This window comes from Rhinatrema bivittatum, chromosome 14 (genome assembly GCF_901001135.1).
Source record: "Rhinatrema bivittatum chromosome 14, aRhiBiv1.1, whole genome shotgun sequence".
NCBI classification, from domain to species: domain Eukaryota; kingdom Metazoa; phylum Chordata; class Amphibia; order Gymnophiona; family Rhinatrematidae; genus Rhinatrema; species Rhinatrema bivittatum.
This window is the reverse complement of record NC_042628.1, coordinates 53,010,096-53,037,713: the sequence shown is the minus strand read 5'-3', so window position 1 is coordinate 53,037,713 and position 27,618 is coordinate 53,010,096. Positions and strand designations below refer to the sequence as shown.

Sequence of the window (27,618 nt, the reverse complement as noted above, 5' to 3'; positions counted from 1 at the left end):
TAGGTCCTCCAACAGGGCAGCAAGCAGTAACAAAACCTCTGGCTTCCCTGCTTTTTGCCAGTGGCAACATAGCAGCTTGAACAATGGCTGATGACATCAGAGGGGAACCAGAGCAGCTGTAGCAAAGGCTGATGACTTCACAGGGGAACTAGAGCAGCTGTAGCAAAGGCTGATGACATCAGAGAGGAAATAGAGCAGCTGTAGCAAAGGCTGATGACTTCACAGGGGAACTAGAGCAGCTGTAGCAAAGGCTGATGACATCAGAGAGGAAATAGAGCAGCTGTAGCAAAGGCTGATGACTTCACAGGGGAACTAGAGCAGCTGTAGCAAAGGCTGATGACATCAGAGAGGAAATAGAGCAGCTGTAGCAAAGGCTGATGACTTCACAGGGGAACTAGAGCAGCTGTAGCAAAGGCTGATGACTTCACAGGGGAACTAGAGCAGCTGTAGCAATGACTGATGACATCAGAGGGGAACCAGAGCAGCTGTAGCAAAGGCTGATGACATCAGAGGGGAACCAGAGCAGCTGTAGCAAAGGCTGATGACATCAGAGGGGAACCAGAGCAGCTGTAGCAAAGGCTGATGACATCAGAGAGGAACTAGAGCAGCTGTAGCAAAGGCTGATGACTTCACAGGGGAACTAGAGCAGCTGTAGCAAAGGCTGATGACATCAGAGAGGAACTAGAGCAGCTGTAGCAAAGGCTGATGACTTCACAGGGGAACTAGAGCAGCTGTAGCAAAGGCTGATGACATCAGAGAGGAACTAGAGCAGCTGTAGCAAAGGCTGATGACAGAGAGGAACTAGAGCAGCTGTAGCAAAGGCTGATGACATGACCCTGCAGCTGTGCTACACTCAGGCTATAATAATTAACTGAAAGAAGAGTCTAATTTAACCTAGACAACATGGTATCTGTGAATACATTTCCCATCCCAGCTGCATACTTTTGTCTGTACAAGGCAAGCCTGGGCTATGAAATCCACAAAGGAGCTCAATGTCTCCACTTCACAATAAAATGCACTTTCCCAAGACAATTCTCCCAGTATTGGCTCACAGATATTACCTATAAATATTATCCATCACCAGATGTTGCAGAGGCAGACACAGCAGGGGATGCTGTAGAGCAGGACTGAGGTGCATTGATAAGAGCTGTGGGAGGGTTTCATGTGAGCTCAGGAGATGCTGAATCCCGAGAGAACATGTCTGAAAGAGTTAAAAATGTGTCCTACCTGTTGGCCATCTGCTGGAGTACACCATGGTCCTTTTAGACCCCTAGCATGCAGATGTCCCACTAAAGGATAGCTTGCCGTGTATTCCAGGATGGTAAAGTAACGTGAAGAGAGTCACAATCAGGCAAAGGCTCTGTGACAGGAGGGAGGGAGGAAGAATCACCACATCCGTCCCCAGACTACATGCCACTTGTAACCCTAGTCCCCTCCTCCTCAACATTGCCCTTCAGCAGCAGCTGATCCTGGAAGGGAGGGCGAGGCATCCAAGCAGTGCTATAGAGCCAGGTTTAAAGTAGCTACCTCTCATAGCAATGCACCCAGAAGCCCAGCGCCACACCCACAGAGACACGGTGCCAGACTGACATGTACACGTGCACACGGATGTACTGACACACAGTGAGAGGCATGCAAACACAGCTGGGGGTGAGGGAGAGCAGGGCAAGGGAAGCCCCTGGAAACTTTTCAGCAGTGGTCACCTAGCTGTTGATTAGAAGGGTAGGGGAGAAAGCACATCAACTTTCCTCTCTTTCTTTCTCCCTCTCTCTCTCTCTTCTTTCTCCCTCTCTTTCTTTCTCCCTAATCCCAGCATGCTCCTTCCTCCTCATCTCTATAAATCACTCACAACTCTGATTTGTACTCCAGGGTTTCCGTGCCCTCAGCTGAGATCCAAGTCCTAGGATTGCAGATAGCTTCAGGCTGAATTTTGTCTCCTTCAGCACCCCCCCCCCCCCCCCCATATGCTGTTTGTTGATACAAGAGGGGAGTGGGTGAAGCTGGAAGGAAAAATCAGAGCAGCAAACAATTGGTGCTCCTTTTTCAGTCCCTCCCATTCTGTTTCTTCTCAATTGCTCTGCACCCTTCTCCATTCCCTCTTTCCTGTTACCTGCATGATATCTGAAGTGGGGTGCAGCTGGAGCAGTAAACAGTGAGTTCCCAGATATGGGGATCAATGGTGCTTTCAAAACTTGGTGCTAGAGGCAACTACCTAGACACTGACACACACACAATCAGAGACACATATATTACCTCTCTCACCAAGAAGATGCTGGGAGGTTACTTACTATGAGGACTCCTTTTTAGAAATCTAGTGGTATGGTGTCAGGGTTATTCGTAACATCTTCCACCACACACCTCAATGGAACACTCTCTCATATTCCTCTTGCAGTCCTACCTCGCTATTACACACCCACGGCTGTGATCAATGAACCTCCCCCATCTCTCCTTCCTCTTCATTCAAAAACATGCAGAAACAGCAACCATCGAGTTGTATAGATAACCCCTGTAGTAATTGCATAGTCCCTGTATAAATAATAGAAAGAGTTTGCAAAGATAACACATAGCAATAGTACCTGCCTACACTGGACATTTCTAGGATCTGTATAGAGCATGCCTATAGGACTTGTACAGTAAAGCAGAGTTGCTTACCTGTAACAGGTGTTCTCCTAGGACAGCAGGATGTTAGTCCTCACACATGGGTGACATCATCAGATGGAGCCCGGCATGTGAAACTTTGAGTGACACACTGAGCATGCCTAGCATGCCACTATCCAAGCAGGGTCCCTCTTCAGTTTCATTACATAGAATTTGTGATAAATAAAACAAACCTAAAGAAACTCAACTCTGTGGGATGGCGGGTGGATTTCGTGAAGACTAACATCCTGCTGTCCTTGGAGAACACCTGTTACAGGTAAGCAACTCTGCTTTCTCCAGGGACAAGCAGGATGGTAAGTCCTCACACATGGGTGAATATGTAACTCCAGGCTGCTCTCAACATAGGCAGCATTTAACAGGTGCAAACGTGCACATCAACTAGTGCTGCTAGAACACGGGGAGACAGCCTGCACCCAAAGAAAGGGAGTGAGGTAGGAAAAGTTGGGTTTTTATGGCTGAAAGAGATTACAGAGGTCCAACTGACTGAAATGACTGTCACGTCATCCATCTTTGTCCAAACAATAATGAGAGGCAAAGATGTGGAGGGAACTCCAGGTCGCCGCCTGCATATCTCGTATACAGGTACTGCACGCAAGTGAGCCACCGAAGCTGACCTGGCTCAAACCGAATGAGCCTTGACATGGCCTTCAAGTTATAGTCCTGCTTGTGCATAGCAGAAAGAAATACAGTCTGCTAGCCAATGAGATAAGGTCTGTTTGGACACTGTGACTCCTAACCTGTTCTTGTCGAAAGAGACAAAAACTTGAGTGGACTGGTGGTGCGGTGCTGTTCATTCCAGTGTGTACAGGAAATGTTCACCCTAGTGAGAATGTGGCCTTGGAAAAGAGGTGGGCAGGACAACGGATTGATAGAGATGGAACTCTGTGACCACCTATGGGAGGAACTTCGGATGTGTACGCAGAAACATCTTATAACAAAATTTTGTATAAGGTGGATATGACACTAAAGCCTGAAGCTCACTGACTCTGCGTGCTGAGGTGACCGCCACCAAGATGATGACCTTCCAGGATAAAAATTTCAGGTCGCAAGATCGCAGGGGCTCAAATGGCACCCTCATGAGATGAGTTAAGATCACACTGAGGTCCCACAAGATCGCTGGGGGTCTTATCAGAGGTTTAAGCTGCAGTAGACCTCACATAAAATGCCCTATAAGCGGATGGGAGGATATGGAGGCTCCATCTACCCCCCCCCCCCCCCCCGATGATATGCTCCGATGGCACTAAGGTGAACTGACACAGAGGTGGTTTTCAAGCCAGCCTAGGTGAGGTGCAACAGATAGTCCAAAAGCCTTGGAGTGGAACATGAGAATGGTTCCACCCCATTACCCTCACACCAAACCGAGAACCTCTTCCACTTGAGACTGTAAGATCTCCTCGTGTAAGGTTTCCTGGATTCCACCAGAGACAAGCCGTCTGAAAGGTCCAGGGTCTGCAGGGTCACCTGGTCAACATCCATGCCATGAGGGACAAGGCTCGGAGGTTGGGGAGGCGTAGTCTGCCCTGATCCTGCATGATCAGGTCTGGAACAGACCACAGCCAGATCAGAGGTCATTGAGGACAAGTCCTGCAGAAGCAGGAACCAAATCTGGCATGGCAAAAAGGCACAAAACAGGATCATGGTGCCTCGGTCCTGTTGGAGTTTTTGGAGAGTCTTCGAGACTAGTGGTAGCGGAGTATAAGCGTACAGGAGGCCAATGCCCCAGTGACGCGAGAAGGTCTCTGACATCGACCCCTCGCCCTCTTGGACCATGGAGCAGAATCGATCTACTTTCTTGTCCAGGGAAGTGAACAGATCTATGTCCAGGGTTCCCCATAGATGAAAGATGCAGTTCGTAACCTCCTGTTTCAGGGACCATTCGTAGGGCCGGAAAGTCTGACTCTACAAATCTGCCAGGATGCTGTGCATCCCTGGGAGATACATGGCTCTGAGAAAAATGCCCTGTGAGAGAGCCCAGGACCAAATCTGTACTGCTTCTTGGCAGAGGAGTAATGATCCCGTCCTCCCCTGCTTGTTCAAGTACCACATCGCCATTTGGTTATCAGTTTGAACTAGGACTACCTTGTTGGACAAGTGATCCTGGAATGCCCATAGGGCGTATTGGTTCGCCTGGAGCTCCAGGAAGTTTATCTGGAGATGCTGCTCTTGGGTGGACCAGTGGCCCTGAGTACCGAGGCCCGCAACGTGGGTCCCCCAACCTATGTGAGACGCAATCTAAACCCGGACACAATCTAAACCCGGACACAATCTAACGACCCCACTATCACCTCCTCAAAACTACCAGCCTTCAACCATGCATTGTTTATAGCACTTAATTTGTATATTGTTTAACCGCTATTCTATCCTTTCTCTTCCTCCTTCTCCCAGTTCTGCTACCCCTGTTATATGTAACTGCACCTTCTGACACACAGTTCCAGTTTGATGTATATACTGCACCCCTGTTTTATGTAAACCAGCAAGATATGTTGTCATGATTGCCGGTATATAAAAACCTTAAATAAATAAAATAAATAAATCTGTGGTGAGAACGATCTGGGCCTGAGCGATCCTGAAAGGCTACCCTTCTCCAGGTTGGACAAGGTTTCCCACTACACGAGGGATTGTCGTAGTGGAATGATGATTAAGATGCAAGCCCGAAGGTCCTGGGTAGCTTGGCACCACTAACAGCGCAATGTCTATTGCGCCCTGCGCATGTGCAGCTGAGCAAATGGCATGACGTGAACCGTCGCCACCATATGGCCCAAAAGGCGCAGAAACTGATGCACCAAGACATGAGGACAGTGTGAGATTACCCTCGCCAGAGACATGAAGGTTAGTGCTGTCCCAAGGCAAGAAGGCCTTCCGCTGGACAGTATCAAACCTGGCTCCGATGAAGTCCAATTGTAGCGATGGTTGAAGGTGGGATTTCGGTAGTTGATGAAAAATCCTAGGTCCTCCAGAGCACGTATGGTGGAATGCAGGAATGCAATGCCCTGCCTGGAGTCGCTCTTGATGAACCAATTGTCGAGGTGGGGGAAGACATGTACCTGTTGCCTCCTGAGATAAGCTCCCACCATCGCCAGGCATTTTGTAAAGATGCGGGGTGCCGATGCCAGGCCAAAGGGCAGTACCTGATACTGGTAGTGTTCCCCTTCTACCATGAAGCGGAAATACTTCCAATGACCGGGAGAAATGGGAATATGGGCGTATGCGTCTTTTAGATCGAGGAAGAGAGCCAGTCCCTAGCCCTCAGGAGAGGGATCAGAGTTCCCAACAAGACCATCTTGAATTTTTCTCCGACAAAAAAAGCGGTTTAATGCCCTTAGATCCAGTATGGGGCAAAGGCCACCAGTTTTCTTGGGAATCAGGAAATACCTGGAGAAGAACCCATTGCCCTGCTGGTTTGGCAGCACAGGTTCAACCGCTTGAGCCATTAAGAGGGTAGAGAGCTCTAATCAAAGTATTTGCTGGTTCTCTGAACATCTCCACAGAGGACACGGAAGAGAAAGTGGAGGAGTCCCGTTGGACATGCAACATGTACCCCTGCTGAATGATAGATAGGATCCATTGATCCGAGGTGACTGAAATCCATCGATCGGTGAAGAGCTCCTGCTGTAGGATCGGTTTCCTGGCGTAGGACTTGCTGGTTCAAATTCCCTTGCCACCAGTCAAAACCCCATGGCAGGATTCTGTGGTGGGGGAAGAGCCGGTCGAGGGGCACGTGGATGTCATGCCCTTGGTCTAACCGGTGTCCGTTGGGGTCTTGCCCTAGATGCCGGTGGATAAACACTTTTGTGGCTGGTAAAACGGGCATCTTGGATATTGCCGGGCGGCTTCTTGCCTGAGGACTGAGGGTCCAAGGTGCTGGCCAATAGCTGTTGAAGGGTTTCATCATTGTCCTTCAGTTGTGCTATCGGCTTCTTAATTTTGTCCCCAAACAGATTCTCCCTGGTACAGGGTAGATCTGCTAAATGATCCTGTACTTCGGGTCGTAGGTTGGAAGCACGAAGCCAGGCCATGCGCAGAGCCCCAATTCTGGCTGCTGCAACTCTTGTTGCAGTTTCAAACATGTCATACGCAGAGCAGACTTCATGTTTGTCACATTCCAGACCCTGTTGAATTACCTTCTGGAAATCATCCTGAAACTATTGTGGGAGATGTTCCACTATATCCTGGAACTTGTTTCCAGAGGTTTCTGGAGTACTGGCTGATATGAGCTGATAACAGGCAAACATGAATGCCAACATTGAGCCTTGGAAAACCAGTCTTCTGAGAGCATCTAGGGCTCTGTGCTCACGACCAGGAGTAGCTGAAGCATGAGTACGTAGCCGTTTTGCCTTCTTTAAGGCCGATTCCACCACTACCGACATGTGTGGAAGTTGACAGCTTTCAAAACCAGTGGTGGGTTGGACTAGACAACATGGGATGTTCCCAGAGCCGAACTACTAACTCCTTGAAGATATCGTATACTGTCACAGCCACCACTTCCTTAGGCTCGTCAAAGAATTGAAGGACCTCTAAAATTTTGTGCCTAGAATCCTGCTCTGTTAAAACTGGAAAGGTACTGACTCTGCCATGACCTTTACAAATCCAGCAAAGGTCAAATCCTCTGGCGGGGACTTATGCCTCTCCTCTGGTGGAGAGGGCTCAGAGGGCAAGTCTTCAGATTCTTCCATCGAGGAAACGAATGCCTCTCCCTCCCAGGGATTGTAGGGGGCATCCTCCTCACTCTGAATGCCCAGAGACACTGGAGGTGGGGCCCCCAATGAGGCTTATGCCGAAACCCTGACAGTCTCAAGGGCATCTGTGGAACCAGTGTAGGCACCGAAGGCATCGGTGGAACCTGGGCATGCATCGGCACCGATGGCCCCATAGGCATCGGAAGTGCCGGGGTAATTGGCGGCTCCGACTGCATCAGGTCCAAAGACCCTGGGAGGGCGAGCACTGGCCAGAGCATTGGGCGCAGCCGGGATGCCGTCGACTCCAATGGACCTTCCTTATCAGAGGAACCACTCACCAGAATAGGCACTGGTGGCAGCAGCGGCGATGCACCCTTCGATAACAAAGGGACTCGAGGTATCGAGGCTGACTGTGTAGGTAAGACACCAAGCAGCAGGTCCAGCCTCTCCAACAAAGGTGCAAGCACCGATGGAGTTGGCTTCTGTGGCAGTGGCGGTCCCAGTGGAACCAGAGGCTCGATGCCCTGCAGAGCTCGGCCAATTGCCAGTCGCACATGTCTCTCCAACTCCTCCTCAAAGGCTGCCGAGGACAGGACAGCTTGAGGAGGAGGAGGTGGCAGAATCGGATCGCCCCCAGAATTGTGGGGTGACCGAACCCTTCACTGGTATCAGTGGGGATCACAGAGGTTCCTCAGGCTGTTCGGAGAGTACAACGTTCTCAGCCCAGGACCGCTTCAGGGGAGGCATGGATTATGTCAGTGCCTCCCGTGGTCCAACACCTTTGATGATGAAGACTGGTAACTGTGCTTCCTGGACTTTTCCCGGTGCTCAGCCTGGTCCCTTCCTGGAGCTGAGGGAGATGGAGAGGAACCCAATCTAGAACATGAGGATATCAATCTCGGACAGTCCCCTGCCCCTATTTCTGGACCAGGACCCAGTAGCAGAGGGGACACTGAGGGGGTCGTGACCAAGATCTCCTTACCCTGCAGTGTCTAAGTCTCAGACGCTGATGTTGACGGCTCCGATTTCTCGGCGCTGAACAATTTCTCCATTTTCTCCAGGCGTTTCCAGTGACCCTTGGGGGTCATCTGGGAACAAAGTTTGCAGCCATGGACATCATGCAGTGCCACTAGGCACAGGACACAAACCTCGTGAGGTCTGTGATGGACATGGTCTGGGGGCATGGGGGGCAACAGCGGAAGCCGGATGACACCATGAGAAAAAAATGCGGCGCACAGTCGATGCCCGGCGGCCACCAGGAGGCCACACTGTCAGTAATCGACCGCAAACTATGAGAGAAACTTAACCGAGACTGAGAAAAAAAACTCTGAAAAAAAACGCAGAGGGACCTGACGAGACTCGGGGAAAAGAGGAAGATTGTTTTCCACAGCAAAAAAGCATGAACTCCACAGCTGCAAGGCTTCAGCTTCACGGAAAAAGAGATACTGAAGAGGGACCTCACATGGATGCGTGGATAGTGGCATGCTGGGAATGCTCAGTGTGTCAGTCAAAGTTTCTAGAAGCTGGGCTCCATCTGATGATGTCACCTATGTGTGAGGACTACTGTCCTGCTTGCCCTTGGAGAACCATTTATAAAAGACGCCTGCAGTACTGTATTGCACCACTACAAATAATGCACACCCAGTGACTCAGAAGCAGGAGTGTGCATTGCCAAGTGGAAGATCTAAGTGTGATGCCAAAGCCCTATTTCTACTGCTCGAGCCACTCAAAAATGCTCTGGAGGCAGTATTCATAGCCCCTTAGTGGGGTGGGATGGGTTGGGGACAGGGAAAGCAAGGGAATCCCAGCCATTCTGCTGCAACGAGATCTAGTGGGTAGACTCAGAAAGCACGTGTACCAGGATCCAGAAGTTGCTGTGGTCTGTGGCCCCCAGCCAAAGTCAGTCATTGCAACAGTTGGACTAGATGGGAGCAGAGCGGGGAAAAACCCCAGGTATTTACAAATGAAGGCTCATGGCACCACAGCCCAACAAAATATGTTTTGATTGAGCTTGGCATCCAGGAGAGCAGAAAGCTAAAATAAAATCCTCAAAAAACAAAAATCACATTTGTATAGATAACACACTTGTAGAAGCTGTGTAATATCTGTTCAAATGACACACATGGAATGTGCATAGATAAAACACACCAATAATATCTGTGGAGAATCTGTCAGAACTGTATAGACAGCACACTTACAGCATCTATAAATAAGACTCCTATAGTAAAAACATAGTACCAGCACAGATTATACACAATTGTACCCATCTGGGCTGATGCAATACAGTGCGCTCAGCCAAGCACACTGTTTGACCCCATGGTTGGACATGCATTTCGGATGTGTGTCCACAACCCCTTATGCTATAAGGGGTGTCAAAAGCGTGCGTCCAAACCCCTGCGAAACTAATAGCGCTCATCACATGCAAATGCCGGTGGATGAGGCTACTAGCTATTCTCCCTAGATCCAAAAAAAATGTGCACCCGACCTGCACATTTTTATGCTCAGAAATTAACGCCTGCCCAGAGCAGACAGTTTCTGAGCAGCCCAAAAAAGTGTAGAGAAAAGCAGAAAATACTGCTTTTCTGTACATCCAAAAGGTTTAAAAAAAAAAAAAAAAAAAAAAAAGTGTGCCTGCGGTCAGGTTAGGAAAAGGGACGCTCGTAAAATTGAGCGTCCCTTTTCCTAACCCGCTGGGCGCCCGATGCCGAGGAGGCGCTAGGGGGCGCACATTTGTCCCTAGCACCTCCTTGGCAGCGCGACCCCCCCCCCCCCCCCTCATTTAAATATTCAATCTCTGGCCCAGGAGAGGTGGCTGGGAGCGCCTTAGGAAAGCGGGCGCTCAACACCAACACCCGTTTTCCATGCTGATTTTTTGCACCGACCCCTAGAGTATCTTTAGAGTAACTACAGATCCCGAAAGTGTTTATTCTGGGAATGGGACAGGAGATTCGGCCTTGGGAAGGACACTATCAGAATAATTCTTCACGCTCGTGCCCGTCCCACCCACCATGGGGGTTAAGCCTCTTTGCTGAGCTTCTGGCAAATAAGGATCTGCTGAAAAGGCAGAATATTCGCCCTCCAAAAACACACCAAAAAAAAACAAAAAACCCTCAGTTATTCTTAGCTGTCACTTCCACCCCCTGTGCGGGAAGAGATGGGCGTGAGGGTTAGCACTGCTGACGCTCACAAACTGGGTCAGCAAAGGTCTCTGCTCCTTGGGCAGTAAAACCTACTTCCCCTTTTATACATGGGGAAGGGGGAGGTTTCTTAATTAATCTCAGGTATTTGTTTTTTGTGTATCCGTCTTTCTCTTCCCACCCAAGCAAGCTCAGACACTCTCCCTTTCCTCTCCCTGCATTCTCTCCCTCCCTCCTTAAATGTATAAATTTCCTGTGTGTATAGTGACTGAAGGGCATGCATGAAGGAGGAGAAAGTATCACTGCAAGATGGTACAGAGAGGAAGCAGCCGGACAGGGAGAAACAAACAGATAAAGTTACCGTGGCCTGACAGAATTAAGAGTCCATGCAAGATGAGAGGGACCCCGCAGTCGAGGAGCACCTCTGTCTATCTGTGCATAAAAAGCAATCGCAGGACCAGCATTGGGAGGGGAGGGGGAGGGAGGGGCTGGGGGGGGGGGGCAAGCAGAACAATTGTCCATGGCACCAATGAGCGAGGGACACACTGTTCCCTCTAACCTGTGCGCACGCACTCGGATCGTGAACCTTGCGCATAAAGCAAAAGAAAGCACGCACAAAAAAATGGCCTAGCAACACAGATCTCTTTACTACATACTTATGCCTAACTATAAAAAAAACAGGATATCACATTTCTTTGATGTTTTCTATTTATTTAAAAGAAATGATATGCTTAAAAATCTTAATGCTGAATTATTTTCGTTAGAACAATTACTTAAACAGCCCTTTTGAAATCCTGATATTATCTGCATCTTGCTCAGGCACACATCGAGGTGAGCTTTCAAAAGACGCAGGCGTAGAGCAGTGTGTACGTGAGCATACGCTATTTTAAGAACCGCAACATCCGCACATTTATCGGGAACCACGCGGAAACTTATGCACATATAAAGCAGGGGCAGGCCAACACTTACATGCATGAGTTTCTGTTTGACAACCAGCCAAAGTGAGGCGCGTAAGTCTTCGACTTGCGTATTAATACGCTGCTTAATATACGGTGGAAGTGATCAGAAACATCTCAAAAGTGAAAAAATGACTGGGTGGGGGGAGATCTGGGTGAAATGGGGAGACCTCAGGCTGAAGAGCCAGGAGAGTCTTCATGAGCTGCAGATGAACTGGGCAAACTGGTAGACTAATTGGTAAAAGTGGCCATTTAATTGTTGCGTGCTTGTTAGAAAATCCCCTGACTTATGCATGTAAAAGCCGATTATGCAAGTAAAATCTTTTCATATATCCCTTTAAAATCTGAAGTACAAATACACAGATATATCATTTACATACACTTATCCAGCTAAATTTCAACTTATCCGGCTAAGTACGCTTTTGCTGCTGTTAGATGGACAAATTTGAACTTATCTGGATAAATAATGCTTTCCCCCCCCCCCCAGACGTTTCTGGCTATTTTTATACCCGGATAAATCAGAAAAGGGCTGCTTAGATGGACAAGTAGCGCTTTTCAGATGCATCTGGCTAAGTGCTACCACTTTTCCAAATAAGTCTGAACTTGCGTAGCTCACAGTTTTTACCAACACGAGCATGTGTTTGCGCATACGTACTTGTATTTTATAACCTGTGCATATCATGTGCGCACAGGTTATAAAATACGTAGTAAATTCATATGCGCCCATATACGCGCATATATGAGTGCATGTGAGCAGTCCTGAAAGTTATCTTCGGGGACAGTAACTTTAAAACGAGCGTGCACCTGCCCACGTAAGCGCGTATGTGGGTACGAGCTCACATATGCAGGAATTATAAATAGTCCGTGCAAGTGTGCGCACATGATATTAAATAAGCCTAGCGAGCGAGTCTGTGCGCCTAATTTTAAGCGGTTGCGCGAGGAAACGTTATTCGCGTGTCTTTCCTTAGAACCTGTCGGCTTTCACAGGTGCAAGTCAGCACATTGTATACCATGTGAGCGTGAAGGAACTAACCAGTTTGACCACTTAGTCCACCAGTTTGCCCAGTCTATCTCTAGGTCATCAAGACCCCTCTGGCTCTTCAGCCTTCACTCCCCTCAGTTTAGCCAGATCCCTCACCCAGCCATAACGAGTTTTATTCTGACTTTCACCTGAAAACAAGCAGAAGTAAATACGCACAGGAAATAGCGCATATTTAAAATCGGGTTTTATGTTCGTAAATGTTGCCCCCCCCAATCCCGGAACGCTCCCGACCCACCCCAAATCCGCCCCTTTTATTTTGCTCACGGTGTTGCGGGCACACACACATATATGCGCGTAATTTTGAAATAAAAGCTGCTCATGCCTGGCCCATATACTCACATATATGAGCCTTTTAACATGAGCAACTCTTTCAAAATTCACCTCTTAGTTTGTAGCACACAGATTTGAATTCAGTTTATAAAAAGTTGCACTAAAGAACATTTTTAAGCACACAGCCTTTCAAAAATGAGAGAGAACATTGCAAGGTACCCTGTGGTGAATGTTGCTGCCAGGGGTCATGACCCCTCCCCCTCTTCTTGTGCCCATGAGCCGACCCCCAGTACTGATCTGCACTGGCAGGAGAAGCGTGGTGCTGCAGCATTACCCACTGCCATGCCATCATCCTCTTCTGCGGTATGGCACTGCCTGCTGCCCTGTCCCACATGCACAGCATAGGACCAGTTTCATGGTATGGACCGTGCAAGACCCAAGAGTCTCAAGGGTCACATGCCAAGAAGACTGCCAGACTGTGCCATGGGGCAGACCCAACATCATGGCAGAGAAGCGAGAAGGGTGGTACCGGACGTGGAGGCCAACAGTGAGATGGACATGTGGATCACGCCTCTGACAAAATGGAGATTGGTGGGGGAGGGTCAAACATGGGAGACAGGAAGACGAGGAAGGAAAGGCCTGTGGTCGGAGAAGGTACACCCTTTACTTTAAGCACTGGGGTCCCAGCAGGTAACACCGGCCCTGGTCAGACATTTATTTCTCATAGGAGATTCTGTAATCCACATTCATCTCCCACGGGGGGTCCCTACTCCCCAGTGCGGTCTCTTCCCAGTGGTTCTCTCTGTCTGTGCCACGGGGGCCCCCAGTATCTAAGTAAGCATCTACAGCTCAATTCCTCTGTGCACCATTGATGACGGGGTAGAGGGATAGCCGATATATGTGAGTGATGTTTAATCAGGGGCAGGGCAATTCCCAAAGCCATTTGCACGGATACCTGCAGAAAAAGGCAGCGGCACACATGCGTGGGCAGAACGAACCTGCAGATTTTATCCCAATGTGGGGACCCATGGATAAGTGCTCCCTTGGTGGTGCAAGCCTAGCTCCTCGCCACAAGAGGGCAGCATTGCCTTGTGCATCTGTGCTTCCCGATCTTCTGTAACACCTCAGTTACCCAAAACACCTTCTTCCCTTCAGCACACTCCTGACAACAGTAAACTCACACATACAAGTCACAGATCTGTCTATACACACATGCACAGCCACAGAAATACGCTTACACCTCCATCTTACTCTCTCACCCCATGAGGTTCCCCTTTTTCCTTCTCTTTCCACCTTCCTGTTTCTCCCCTCCCTCTTTCAGCTGTAATGTACATCTCAGGCCCAGCCTGGCGTACTCCTGGGAAACGATACCCAACGCTCAGCTTTCTAATGATAAAGACAGGACAGGGAGAGTAAGGGAGAAGAAAGAAGGATGGAAAAGGGAGAGGAGACAGGGATAGACAGAAAGGGGAGATACAGAGGAGAGCAGTGGTGGCACAGAACTAAGGCGGGCCCTGTGGCGTAGATGGGTTAGGCACGAGGCCTGCTGGGAAAGTCCGGAGCTGGCAGGTTATCGGTGAGCACAGGGCCCACGAGAAGCCCTGCGTGTCACTACCACAGCAAGGCCCTGCGCCACAGGAAAGAAGGGAGAGCAGAGATGGCAGAGCTGGGAGCATCCCTGCCTCACCGCAAGCCATGTTAGGTATAAAGTGAGACTCTTCCCTCACTGCTAGACGTGCCTCAGCGGCCCGCCTTCTACCCATCCAATGCCGGGCCCCCTCCCTGGGATGCCAGTGCAGGGGTCGGCAGCAGCTCCCTCCAGGATTAATGGGAGCTAATATGTAGCTGTGTGCTGGAGAGACTCCCTGAGGAGCCCTGGTGCTCTTGTCAGGGATTCGTATTAATGCTTTATGGTGTTAATATTGGTGAGATGGCTCCCATTAAAGCAAGTTAATACTAACCCGCACAGACAGTCGATAAATACTGCGGATGCAGGCTCATCCCTACCAGATTTATACGCACTCCTTACCTCTCTCCTTCCACACACACTGCTTACCTCCCCAAAACACTCCTTACCTCTCTTCCCAACATACACACGCTCCCTACCACCCTCCTCCAACACATACAGTGCCTTCCCTCCCTGAAACTCCCTAATTCCCCAACACATGCACACACTCCATGCCTTCCCTTCTCCAAAACACACACACACATACTCCTCACCTTTCTTCTCTTACATAAACCCTTACCTCCCTCCTCACACGGAGAGCACCCACCTCCTCAAACCACACACACACACTCTCTCTCTACTTCTTTGCCTGATACATAGATACATATACACACATGCAAACACACACTGCGTCTAGGCTCTGGTCCCTGGCTCTGTGACCTTGGGGGAGTGACTTTATTGGAATGACAGTTACAGTCCAAAATAGTAGTGATGTGACGGCACTGTGCTGCCTGGAAGGCAGGGGGGAGACCTGCACAGAGCGGCAGCTACAATCCTAAAAGACACAGCATGGGAGTGGGCGTTGGATTCCATGCGGGTATTTCCTCTTCCCTCCCACACATCTCCTTCCTTCCATGACTCCCCAATTGCCTATACTGCGGTTCTCCCTTATGTGCACTGACCATCCTGGTGCCTCTCCCCTGCAGCATGCGCTGTAGTGTGCACAGTGTCCTGGCCCATCCTGCAAACTCCAAACTTTGCTGACACCTTGTCCTGTGACTCTCCTCTACACCTTCCCTCCACCCCTAGCCCATGCTGATAGTCCGCCTCACGACATTTCACTGGGTGCAGTTTGGGTGCTGAACACTAGAGGCGCTGCCACCCATGCCAGGCTGTCAGAGAAGGAAAGGCAGGCTTCTGTTATTTGGGGGTTTGCACGGGAGTGGAATATATTCCGTCTGTCTTTCTCTGCTTCCCTCCATCTCTCTGCCGGAGAGTGGAGGATATGCAGTGGGGAAACGGACGGAGAGGGGAAGAGAGAGAACGAAGGGCAGGCACACTGAGGGACAGAGGGAACTGGTACTGTCATTACTGCCCTTACGCACACCACTTTCTCACCAACGTGGCATCAAGCCTTCCTGACTTTTTGGGGGGGTGCCGAGACTTCCTCTGCTGGCGGGTGGAAAGGCTAGGGATAGAAGGGGGGATGCAGGCTCCATTCTCAGGGAAGCAGGTATGGGGGGGGGGGGGGCGGGTTCTGGGGCTGTGCACACCACAGTGGTGGCAGCGGCTGGGGAAGACAGATCACGGGGAAGTGGTAATTAAAGGAGACTGCTTGTGTCGGTGCCTGCCGCTCCCCCGAGTCTGCGGTTATTGTAACTGACACACGGGCTCCACTTTCCACACTCATATTTCTCTCTGGATCAATACTTTTGACTCCCTACAAGACAATAATCGCTTGTACGCGGACCGGGAGTCGATCAAATACATTATTAGAGTGCTCTCCCCAGGGGGAGTCAGGCGGAGGGAGGGAGGGGAAGAAGGGAGGGAGCCAGCAGGGGTAGGAGCGCACCAAATTCCAGAAACACAAAGTATTCCGCTGCCTTACTACCTCCCTTCTCTCCCCGTCTGTCTCCCCTCCCTTTCACTGCTTCTTTGCCTCTCTCCTTCCTGCCCCTCTATTTCTCCCTCCTCTGTCGCACCTGTCTGCATCTCTTCTGCTTTCTGAAGTGTCTCACCCGAAGCCATGCAGAGTCGGTGGCAGAGACGGGGATTAGAACCGAGACCCGGGGAGGTAATGTGACTTGTCCCTATTACCGGGCCGAGTCGGTGGGCAGAGGTGTGTCCTGGCCTCCTGCAGCGGTTCACCTGGGGCAGGATGAAGAATATCAGGCAAAACCTCCTGCAAAGCCTGAGCCACGCATCCAGGAATCGCCTAACGGTGACCAGGCTCTTTCAGGAATGGCAGCCCAGTACTGAGAGGGGAGCTTGTCCTGCCATGGCCAGAGAATGAGCCCCCGAGTCCTGCCAATTAAGTGCAGATAGGGCCGTCCAGGGAGCACTGACTGCAATGTCTCTGGATACAGGAGTGAGGCATCTTGCAGGGTTTGATTGCAAATACATTATTTGCCCTTTAAGTGCCAGTGCTGATGCCTAGCTGTAGGGGTTAGGCCAACAGCACATTCTCCATGTCATGGGAGTCACTGCCTGTTCGCCCATAAAGACGGGAGAATATGTGCATGTGTTTACGTCTATACATTCACTCTGTATGTAAGCACGCATCCACCTCTGTTGCATATTATAATATTTATTTAGGCTTTTGTATGGTGTCTACCCAGAGCACCTTACTATAAATGTAGAGTATAATATCAACACGTCATCAACCAATGAGAAATGATTCAGAAGCAATCAATCAAACAGAAGCCAGAGCAATAGGAAAAGTTCACCATAGCCCTTGAAAGAGAGGTTTAGGGGTTACTCCCACTTACCCATGGGTCTGACCCCAAGATTAATGGAAGAAGGAAACACATCCCTTCAGGTCTGCCCATATGTTGTGTGTGTGTGCCTCTGTCTGCTGGAGCTCACATTTGAAGGCTGTTACGAGGAGATGCATTCATTGTAGTGGTGCCCATGAGGGAACTGGATCCATTTTGGGCGTCAGTAAAAGAACAGCTTTCTCTCTTAGGCCCGGAGAGTTGGGCATCAGTCTATGAGTGATGTAGATTTATATTCTGCAGCCCACCCTAATACTCTCCTTACCCTTCTATACCTCTACCCTCACTTTCTCCTGACAGACACTTAATCCAAGATATTTCTAGCATCCAAAATACAATTTTTTTTCAAACAATTCACAACAAAATTAAAAGGCTCTGCTCTTTAGATCTGAGAGTCTTGGAGAAGAAAAGGTGAGCTAGCCATGACTGAATGAGAGTGAGTGATAAGAGAGATAGAAGAACAAAGAAGGGAGAATAGAGAGGGAGGGAGGGAGAAAAATGGGAAAGGAGAGAAACAATGAGGAAAGCAGAGGGTCGCAACAGAGAATGGAAGAGAGGAAGAGAAGACAGGAGGAGAAGCAATAGGGAGGGAGAAAGAGGGATGGGGGCAGGAGGAGGGCAGGACAGATGGAAAGACAGAGAGGAGGAAGAGCAGCAGTGTAGGTTTGGCAGCCCAAGACAGTCTCAGCCGCAGGAGTCCACGAAGGGGAAATATATCTTTTCAAGTCTAAGAAGGTGATGGCTGTAAATTATTGAAGAGGTTGAAATAAAAGGGGTGGGGGAGGGGAGGGGGGTGTGCTTGGGATGCTGGTGACAGGCCACGGCTGCAGTGCTCAGATTTGTTGAGGGGGGGGGGACCGGGGGTGCACGCAGAGCTCACACCATATTTGGCATTCAGGGCAGCTGACAATGAAAATGCTTTATTGCTTAGACTTTCGATCGATCGGTTTGTGGGGGGCCATCAGGGGGGCTCCAGCTACTCTCTTGACTGCACAATCCCAGCGACAACCCTGAAAATATTCTCTTTCCCATCACTTCACCCTAACCCCTCGCCCCTGCTCTCTCCCTGCCTCTTTGCTCTCAACTCTTCCCCCTTTCGCTATCCCCCAAACCCCTACCTTGCCCCTCACCCTCACCTGCACACACTCACCTTCCTCCTCTTCTCTCGTTCTCTTCTTGTCCCTAAACCCTCAACCCTTCTCTTCCCTGCCTCTTTCCACCCACTCCTACCTCGTCCCCACCTGTCTCGCCCTTACCCCACTCCCTTCTTCCAAACCCCCTTTTCACTCTTCCCCCCTCCTCCACCCCATTCTCACCCTCTCTACTGTCTTGACCTCACATCCACACCCAGACCTTTCCTCCTTACCCCCTCATCCCTATCCGCCCCCCACCCCCCATCTCCCTGAAGCTATTTTTTGCTCTCCTCACCATTTTCCTCCCCCTCATGTGCTGCTGTCAGCTCTTCTTGTCTGTGTGTCTGTCCCCCGCATTACACACAAACCTGCACCAAGCGAATGGATGTCTCGCTGCCTGCCTACACGTGTACATGTATGTAGGAACACACAGAGCAAGGGATCCTCACGCTGCATAACCTTTATACCAGAAACATGATTTTAAAAAACCAAACTCCAATACCGGAGACGCCCAGTTGGCATAAGAGACCATCCCCGGGCATTTCTGTTCCCTCTGTCTCACTGCATCCCCGGACGTTTAACGAAAGCACAGAAAGCGCCCTGCTGGGTCCATCGAGCCCAGCACCCCGTCTTTGACAGGGGCCAGTCTGGGTACACAACAGATCTTAAGGGGACGATCCCTTCCCTGTCGTTCTCCCCCAGGCACTGCCCAGACCTGCAGCTTATGTGCAGCGCATTGGCTGGAAAAGTTTCTCCCTTAAATTTTGTTCTAAATCTGCAAGTTTCATGGCGCACTCCCTAATAACCTCCTTCCAACCCACTGAAGATTTTGTGATTCCTGTTCAACCTCTTTTCATAAGGGAGCCTTCAACACTTTTGGTGCCCTTCTCTGCACCTTTTCTAATTCTGCTATGTCATTTCTGAAATGGGGCGACCAGACCTGCACCCAATATTCAAGGTACGGGTACACCATGGATTGGTAGAAGGCAATGATATTCTCAGGTTTATTCTCTATTCCTTTCTGAATATTCCTAACATTTAATTTCTATCCCTTCTATCTCACTGTATCACAGGCTGCAGGGAATAAAGACCATCCCCAGGTGTTTCTATCCCTTCTATCTCACTGTATCAGAGGCTGCAGGGAATAAAGACCATCCCCAGGCGTTTCTATCCCTTCTATCTCACTGTATCAGAGGCTGCAGGGAATAAAGACCATCCCCAGGCGTTTCTATCCCTTCTATTTCACTGTATCAGAGGCTGCAGGGAATAAAGACCATCCCCAGGTGTTTCTATCCCTTCTATCTCACTGTATCAGAGGCTGCAGGGAATAAAGACCATCCCCAGGCATTTCTATCCCTTCTATCTCACTGTATCAGAGGCTGCAGGGAATAAAGACCATCCCCAGGTGTTTCTACCCCTTCTATCTCACTGTATCACAGGCAGAAGGGAATAAAGATCATCCCCAGGCGTTTCTACCCCTTCTATCTCACTGTATCACAGGCTGCAGGGAATGCCCAGGTGTTTCTATCCCTTCTATCTCACTGTATCACAGGCTGCAGGGAATAAAGATCATCCCCAGGTGTTTCATTCCCTTCTATCTCACTGTATCACAGGCTGCAGGGAATAAAGATCATCCCCAGGTGTTTCATTCCCTTCTATCTCACTGTATCACAGGCTGCAGGGAATAAAGATCATCCCCAGGTGTTTCATTCCCTTCTATCTCACTGTATCACAGGCTGCAGGGAATAAAGACCATCCCCAGGCGTTTCTCTCTCACTTCTATCTCACTGTATCATGGGGTATTTACAAATAACAGAGGTGCACACAAAGTATGTATATTCATGTATACAACATGAGGAACACTTCTAATCAACAGGGTGCATTCTCTGTGCATTTAGCTAGGAATCCTGCAGAACAGGGGTGTAAGCAGTATACCTGTCACAGCTGTAGAAACAATGCAGAAAACCGGTAGCATGCCGTGGCCGGTGACATACACTTGATGTGCAGTAAGAAGTACATGAAGACTCAAAAGAAAAAGGAAGTCAGGCAGCTGAGGATGACACACCCCACCCACCCACACATACACACACTTGGGCTAGGGCTCGCCAATGTAGGTAACCGCGGGCACCAACCCTTGAAAAGTGAGAGGGTGAGAGCAGAGTAGAAGACACACACACACACACACTCCCCATACACAGGCAGCTTTTAAAGTTGTGTGGTTCGAGTGTCAGTCCATTGAATGCAAGGAAAGGTCCAGCAATAAAAAATTGCAAAGTGGCAAAATTCATCAATAAATGCAGATGAAAATTATATTTCTGGGAGTGGATAAGGCCAGGGGAGGGAGCCCAGAGATCCAGCTCCTCTTTTTTTCCAAGCCGAGGTGGCCCCCGGGCCTGGGTTCTTCGCTCACCCTTGGAGATGGCTCTTGCCTTAAATCCTAGTGCTGCTGTCTTTCTGCGCCTGCTGAAGGCAAATATAGTTTGTACGGAGCTTGAACAGGCTGATTCATGACCTAGAAAGATTTGCACCGAAGCAGTCAGGGGTGAAAGGGGCAGGATGGGGAGGAGGTTACTGCTGTGTGACCATAATGAAGAGAATATTTATTTGAGAGTAATTACAGGGGCTCTTAGTATGCCACTGGCTACAGGAGGAATTCTGAGTAGCCACTGTTCATTTCTAAATTGCTTTCTCCTATATTTTATATCTGGAAAAAAATGTAGTCTCTATGCTTTTTATGCACTCTTTTTTTTATAATCTTTTCTTATTTATGTCGGTCTCTTTCCTTATTCACGTTCCAGTTTCTCTCTCTATAGTGACTTCTCTCTTCCTACCCCTCATTTTTCTCTTCCCTAATTTTTCTCCTTTCTCTAGCCCTCCTCAAAGACAAGCATACACACTCCCTGCTTCCTTCAAGAATGTGTGTTCGCCTCAAAACCTAAACACACATCTTCTCTCCCACCTCAGACATGCAGCCTTGCCCTGCCCACTCACCCTTGCAGGCACTCATCCCCACTCTACTTCCTTAAGAATGTAACAATTTGCCAGACTGGGTCAGACCGAGGGTCAATCAAGCCCAACATCCTGTGTCCAACAGTGGCCAATCCAGGTCACAAGTAACTGGCAGGATCCCAAACAGTAAATAAATCCCATGCTACTATCAATAAGTAGTGGCTACTCCATACGTCTACTTGGTTAATAAACAGTTTATGGATATCTTCTCCAACAACCTGTCCAAACCTTTTTTAAAACCAGCTACACTAACTGCCTTAACCACATCCTCCAGCAATGAATTCTAGAGCTTAATTACGTGTTGAGTGAAAAAGAAGTTTTTCAGATTTGTTTTGAATGTGCTACTTACTAACTCCATGGAGTGCCTCCTAGTCTTTGTATTTTTTGAAAGAGTAAATAACAGATACATTTAACTGTTATATTCCACTCATGCTTTTATAGACCTCTATCATATCCCCACCTCAGACTTCTCTTCTCTTTAGCTTTCCTCATAGGGGAGCTGTTCCATCCCCTTTATCATTTTGGTCACTCTTCTCCGTACTTGTTCCGATCTTTTGAGATGTGGTGACCAGAACTGAACATAGTACTCCAAGCGCAGCCTTGCCCAGGAGCGATACAGAGGCATTATGACATTCGCCATTTTATTCTTCATTCCTTTCCTGATAACATTCTGTTTACCTTTTTGACCGTCACTACTCACTGAGATGAAGATTTCAAAGTATTGTCCACGATGACACCCAGATCCTTTTCCTGGGCCATAACTCCTAATATAGAACCTAACATCATGTCTACTACAGCATGGGTTACTTTTCCCCATCCGCATCACTTTGCACTGGTCCACATTAAATTTCATCTGCCATTTAAATGCCCAGGTCTTCCAGTCTTGCAAAGTCCTCCTGCAGTTACATATTGTCTCTTCCATACAGCAGTTTAAGCTATCAGCACATCATCAAACTCTGTAAAAAGACTAAACCCTCCCTGCTCTGAACCCCCAAGAGGAAATATTTCTTTATAAAAAGGGTGGTGGGGACAAGGATGGTATCTGAATTCAAGCGAGCACGGGACAAGCGCAGGAGATCTCCGAGGGAGAGGTAGGGACCATAAAGCTGATAGCAGGAGATGTGGCTGGGCCTCACAGCCTTTATTTGCTGTCATGTTCTACGCATGTTATCCCTCACCTCTCAGGCATGTCCTCTCCCCGCCCTCACCCCATCCCAGGCACACGTCCTCTTTCCCACCTCACCCCTCAGGCACGTGTTCCCTCTCTCCTTCCTCAAGCACTTATCATCCCTCACCCCCCACCCCACCCCCCAGGCACATTCACTCTTTTATCATTTTGATGATCCCTAATAGACTCCAGCTGAGCTTCTATTCAAGCCCACCAGTTTACATCTTTTGGGGGGGTACAAAAGAGTCTTTGTGTGGGGGTCTTGTTTGCCACTACCCAGTCTGTCTGCGAGCTGTTTAAGATGCAGACCCTCTGCCAAGTTCAGGGTCTCCTCCTGACCTCCCTCCCTCCCCTGAGACAGCAAGTCCAGGAATGTGAAAGGCAAGCAGAGAAGGAGCTGGGAGCTGGTAACAGGGCTGCTGTGTTATGCATGCGTGACATCACGCCAGCACCGCGGGCCGTGGACGGGCTGCCTGGATACCATTGCTAGGGGAGACAGACAGCCAGATATGGAAAGCAGCATGTCTGGCACCGAGAGCTTTCCTTTCCAACGGCCAGACTTCTCTTAGACATGTGCTGTAGGATTTGGAGAGAAATCTGTAGCTCCCACTTAATCCAAATCCTGAGCCTAACACCTCCACCCATACCCACTATCATAAACCAGTCTCCTCAATACCTGCATGAAAACACCAAACGCGCCTCCTTATACACCAGTCCAAGTCTGCATGAAAGCACCCAGCACTCCTCAAATGCCTAACTCCCCCAAAACTGCATATAACACCTAGCATTGCACATCATACAATTAACTTCCAAAACTGCACTTAGCTGGTCAGCCATTCATTTGCCCATCATTGTACATTTGTCTACACATGCATCTATTTATAAGAACATAAGAACTGCCATACTGGGTCAGACCGAGAGTATCCTGTTTCAACTGCAGACAATCTCGGTCACAAGTACCTGGCAGGATCCCAGACAGTAGATAGATTCTATGCTACTAATGTCCAGTGATAAGTAGTGGCTTTCTCCAAGTCTATCTGGTTAATAACCTTTTATGGATTTCCCCTCCAAAAATTTGTCCAAACCTTTTTTAAGCCTAACTATACTAGCTGCCTTTACCACATCCTCCGGCAAAGAATTCCAGAGCTTAATTGTGCATTGCATGAAAAAGAATTTTCTCCAATTTGTTTTAAATGTGCTACTTGCTAACTTCATGGAGTGCCTCCTAGTCCTGCTATTATCCAAAAGAGTAAATAACTGATTCACATTTACCTGTCCTAGACCTTTCATGATTTTGTAGACCTCTATCATATCCCTCCTCAGCCGTCTCTTCTCCAAGGTGAACAGCCCTAACCTCTTCAGCCTTTTCTCACATGAGAGCCAGTCCATCCCCTTCATCATTTTGGTCGCCCTTCTCTGTACCTTTTCCATTTCAGCTATATCTTTTTTGAGATGCAGTGACCAGAATTGCACACATCCATTTTGCCAGGATTGGAATAATCCCAGGCCCAAATTTCCCTGTAATGCTAAAATTTGGTGCTGGCTGGGCCGAGAGAGAAATAACACCACTGCTGCTCAAGTTGGCTGTGGCCCAGTCCCAAAGACAGATACCATAGTGGCCAGCCTGCGCCCACTCCGGCTGTAAAAAAGAGTCACTGCTACTGTAGCTGACCTCGGCCTGAGGAGAGATAGCACACCCCTGCCACTGGGACCCGTCATGGTGGAATGCTGGGTGTTACAGGCTAGGTCTGGATGCTGGGTGATAAGTTTTAGATTTGGGGGTTTTGTAATTTGTTATGTTATTGAATTCTAAGTCTTGGCTGACTCTTCCCCTAGTGAGTGTAGGACATGTGAGTCAATTGTGTGCTAGGGCTGCTATTTTTTTTACTATCTTTATTGTAGTGTTTATGAATTTTTAAAATGTTTTTCCTTTGAATTGAACATGCATTAATGAACTCAATTTTGTATATGTTGTATTAATTTGTATTTTGTAATCTGAATACATGGAATTCTTTAGGCATTGCTTATTAATTGTTTTCTCTGAGTTGTATATGTATTTATGAATTCAATATTTACAGTGCTGGATTCTGTAATCTGCATTTATGAAATTCTATATCCATTTGTTGTAAGCCATTCTGGGTGGTCCTTCAGGACTAAAATGGTGGGATAGATTAGATTAAGATACAGAGGCATGGAAGGAGTGGAGATAGAAAAACTGGATGAAAGAAGCTAGAAGGGAGGGAGGGAAAGTGACTGGAGGGAATAGAGAAGAGCAGCTGAAGGGAGGAAAAGGAAGGGAAGTGGCTAGAGGAGGAAGAGGTGAGGAAAGAAATCCAAAACGTAGCTGAAAAAAACCCTCAAAATCAAGCAACAAAAACAGACAAAAAAAGGAGCAAACTAAGAATAAAAAAGACCAAAAGAGCATAAAAGCAAAAACTAAATTAAGGGAAAAATTTTCTTAGCTCCTAAAACGGTTTGGCTGCTGTCCAAGTTTATCAATTAACTCCTTAACCTCTCTCCATCAGTCTATCCCCTCTATCATTGATGCATCCATCCGTGCAGAGATCATTCCCAGAAAGTGGGGAATGCATTTCCCTTGCATTTCATGCCGTGTGACCTGTGATATCTCAGGTGCCTCGTATACAATCTTACACTCAGTGAATCTGGCACTTGGCCGGACAAACGCCAAGGTTTCAAATTTCCCGGGCATGCACTGCCTCCAACTTCTCTGGAAAAAATGTAGCCAGACAATCCAGGGCTGTTCCAGGAAGAGGGCCACTTACCCAGCTAAGTTAGCCAGAGAAATGCTGCTGTTTGGCGTCACCCTGGCTAACTTCCTAATAGCCAGGTATCTTCAGCCAGATGCCCCATGGCTGAATATTGCCCTCACATTATTTATCTTTGCTAAAAGACTATCAGAGGTATTTCCCATTACCAGAGCAGAAGGACACCACATCATGTAGGAGGAAGACAGTTAAGAGCAATATGTAGCATTGCCTTCTAAAAACTGAACGGGAAACCAAGAAGCCAGACTCTGCATATGGAGCAACACTGGAAAGAGAGAAACAGAAATTCATTTCCTCCTCTTCTGTGCAAAATACAAAAGACAGCAGAGATGCATACTTCCCAAAGCTGACAGGGAAAACTGAAGACTTCCCACAGGAAAGGCTCCATATAATCCTGGGGGGAAGAGGAGAAGCAGCAGCAGCTAAAGCAGTAAAATACGTCGTATCCTGCCACGGGCCAGGGAAAGTAGGGACCAGCACCAGCACCCAGATAATTGTTCTTGCTATTGTCTATGGCGAAGCAAGTCATTCCATTTTCCTATTCACATACAAGAAAGTTTCCTGAATCTGGCCCAGAGCTGGCTCTGATTGTTATATTACTTTTAAAGCTACAGTCTAATTTCAGCACTATGGAAGGAGATACTGAAAGAAAAAAATATGTGGTCGGTAGACAAAGCCCGATATAGAAATACAGACTTCACAAGTGGGCGCCTGTGAAACATTTCTTATGTTTTAAATTCCGCCGGCGATCGCTCTCTCTCTCCTGTGGCATGGGGAGGAAGGCCAGCGGCCCTACAATCCCAGGACCAGGGAGGGGGATCCCCAGCACTGCACTCACAAACCGTGTGGCTCTCTAAAAACAAGCCAACCCCATCCAGAACTTTTATTCTTTGCAAAGACGCCTTGCCTAATGCGTGCGGAGCAAGTGAAAGGGCCCTAGCAGAGCATCCACACAGACATGGCGAGTTCCTTCCTGGCGTACAGATAATGACGCCGAAGGCAGAAAATACGGCTTCACAGGCCTCCTCCACTGTGGCGGCAGCCCCCTTCCCCACGAATCTCTTTAGGATCTGTACTACACTCAAAGCATTCTTTAGAATGCATTCAGAGAAGACCACACCAAGGAAGAATTACAAACCTGGTTAAGGGTTTCTTCTGTTCAGATACTTTTATTGAATTCTTGAGAATTTGTGTTTATCATTTCCATTTAGGTAACGTAGCATTAATTCGTTTGGGAGGAGACTACTAGCATGCTGCACATCACAGCTGCTGATACAACAAAAGGGCTTCAATTACAGCCCCTGGGATACAGAATGCGCTACAGGTTTCCAGATTTCCTGAAATGTTCTAAGTCGATTACATTTGTGGCTGCAACAACTTCATCTTTTTATGGCAAATATAGTAAGGATCCACCCGGTACAAACCTCTAGGAAAGAGCTGTTCCTTCCGTCATTAGGAGGAGTTTTAAGATCAAGGCGAGCTCTCTTTCCTAACTGCAGCCGATTTCCAAAGAATTTGAGATGAAAGTTCACATTGGATATTCAATCTATCCTTAATCCTTCCTCTCTCCCCATTTAAAATGCTCTTATATTGTTATAGAAATATAATTAGGGCTTTGGATTTTAGGTTTTAACCAATAAGCCGCAATAAAACAACCTCAATGCAAAAATAAATAACTAAATAAGGTGTTTATTAGATAAACACTGGAAAGCCCTCGCTTCCCCTAGTGCTCTCTCACCCCTCCTTTGCTTTTTCTGGATCTTCCGCTTTGCCTTTGTGTCTTTTCCACGCTAAAGATGCCTGAGCTGCACAAATGTACGTATGTGATTCAACCAGAAAAAGCACCCAACAACAGGACGGACCTGTGCCACGAAAACAGCGACAAACACTGATTTTTGGTACCCCCACAAAGTACCCCTATTAGCTGGACAATAAACACCTGAATTTACAATTTATAAAAATCAGATGCCCTAAATATAATTAATATATGTGAGACTGTTCCCATCTCTGTGGGCAAAAGCAACCTTATTTATCTTCCTGAGTACTGAATTTGGAGGGTTGTTTTTTTTAATTTTTACCTGTGTATAGACCGTCCTGTGAGCAACAGAATATGTCTAAGTGAGGGATGCAGACATCAAAGCCTGCAATGACTTGCTGCAACAGAAAAATAAATAGCCCATCGTGCAGATTCCACACAGGCCTTCAAATCCTTTAGCCACACTCTTCCCAGCCAGCAGCAACTCCCAGCAGGCGCGCAGGTTAAGCGCGATTCTAAAATGGGGAAATATAGTAGCAGGCTCCCGAGCCGAGGAATTCTGTCACCCACGCCACTCGCCTCCTGTA

At 48.3% G+C, this 27,618-nt stretch overlaps 1 protein-coding gene across 7 annotated transcripts in view; it reads right to left on the bottom strand.

The window, feature by feature from the left end:
• The window catches only part of POU2F2 (POU class 2 homeobox 2), a 266,759-nt gene that overhangs the window by 70,772 nt on the left and 168,369 nt on the right, over positions 1–27,618 (bottom strand). For 5 of the 7 annotated variants that reach the window (XM_029577339.1, XM_029577337.1, XM_029577336.1 and 2 more), the window contains exon 1: positions 1,228–1,362. The exons of the other annotated variants lie outside the window; for them this stretch is intronic. In XM_029577339.1, coding sequence (XP_029433199.1) covers positions 1,228–1,255 — 28 coding nt within the window. In that variant the 5' untranslated portion in view covers positions 1,256–1,362. Of the gene's footprint in view, positions 1–1,227; positions 1,363–27,618 lie in introns of those variants that run through there. 7 annotated transcript variants of the gene reach the window in all.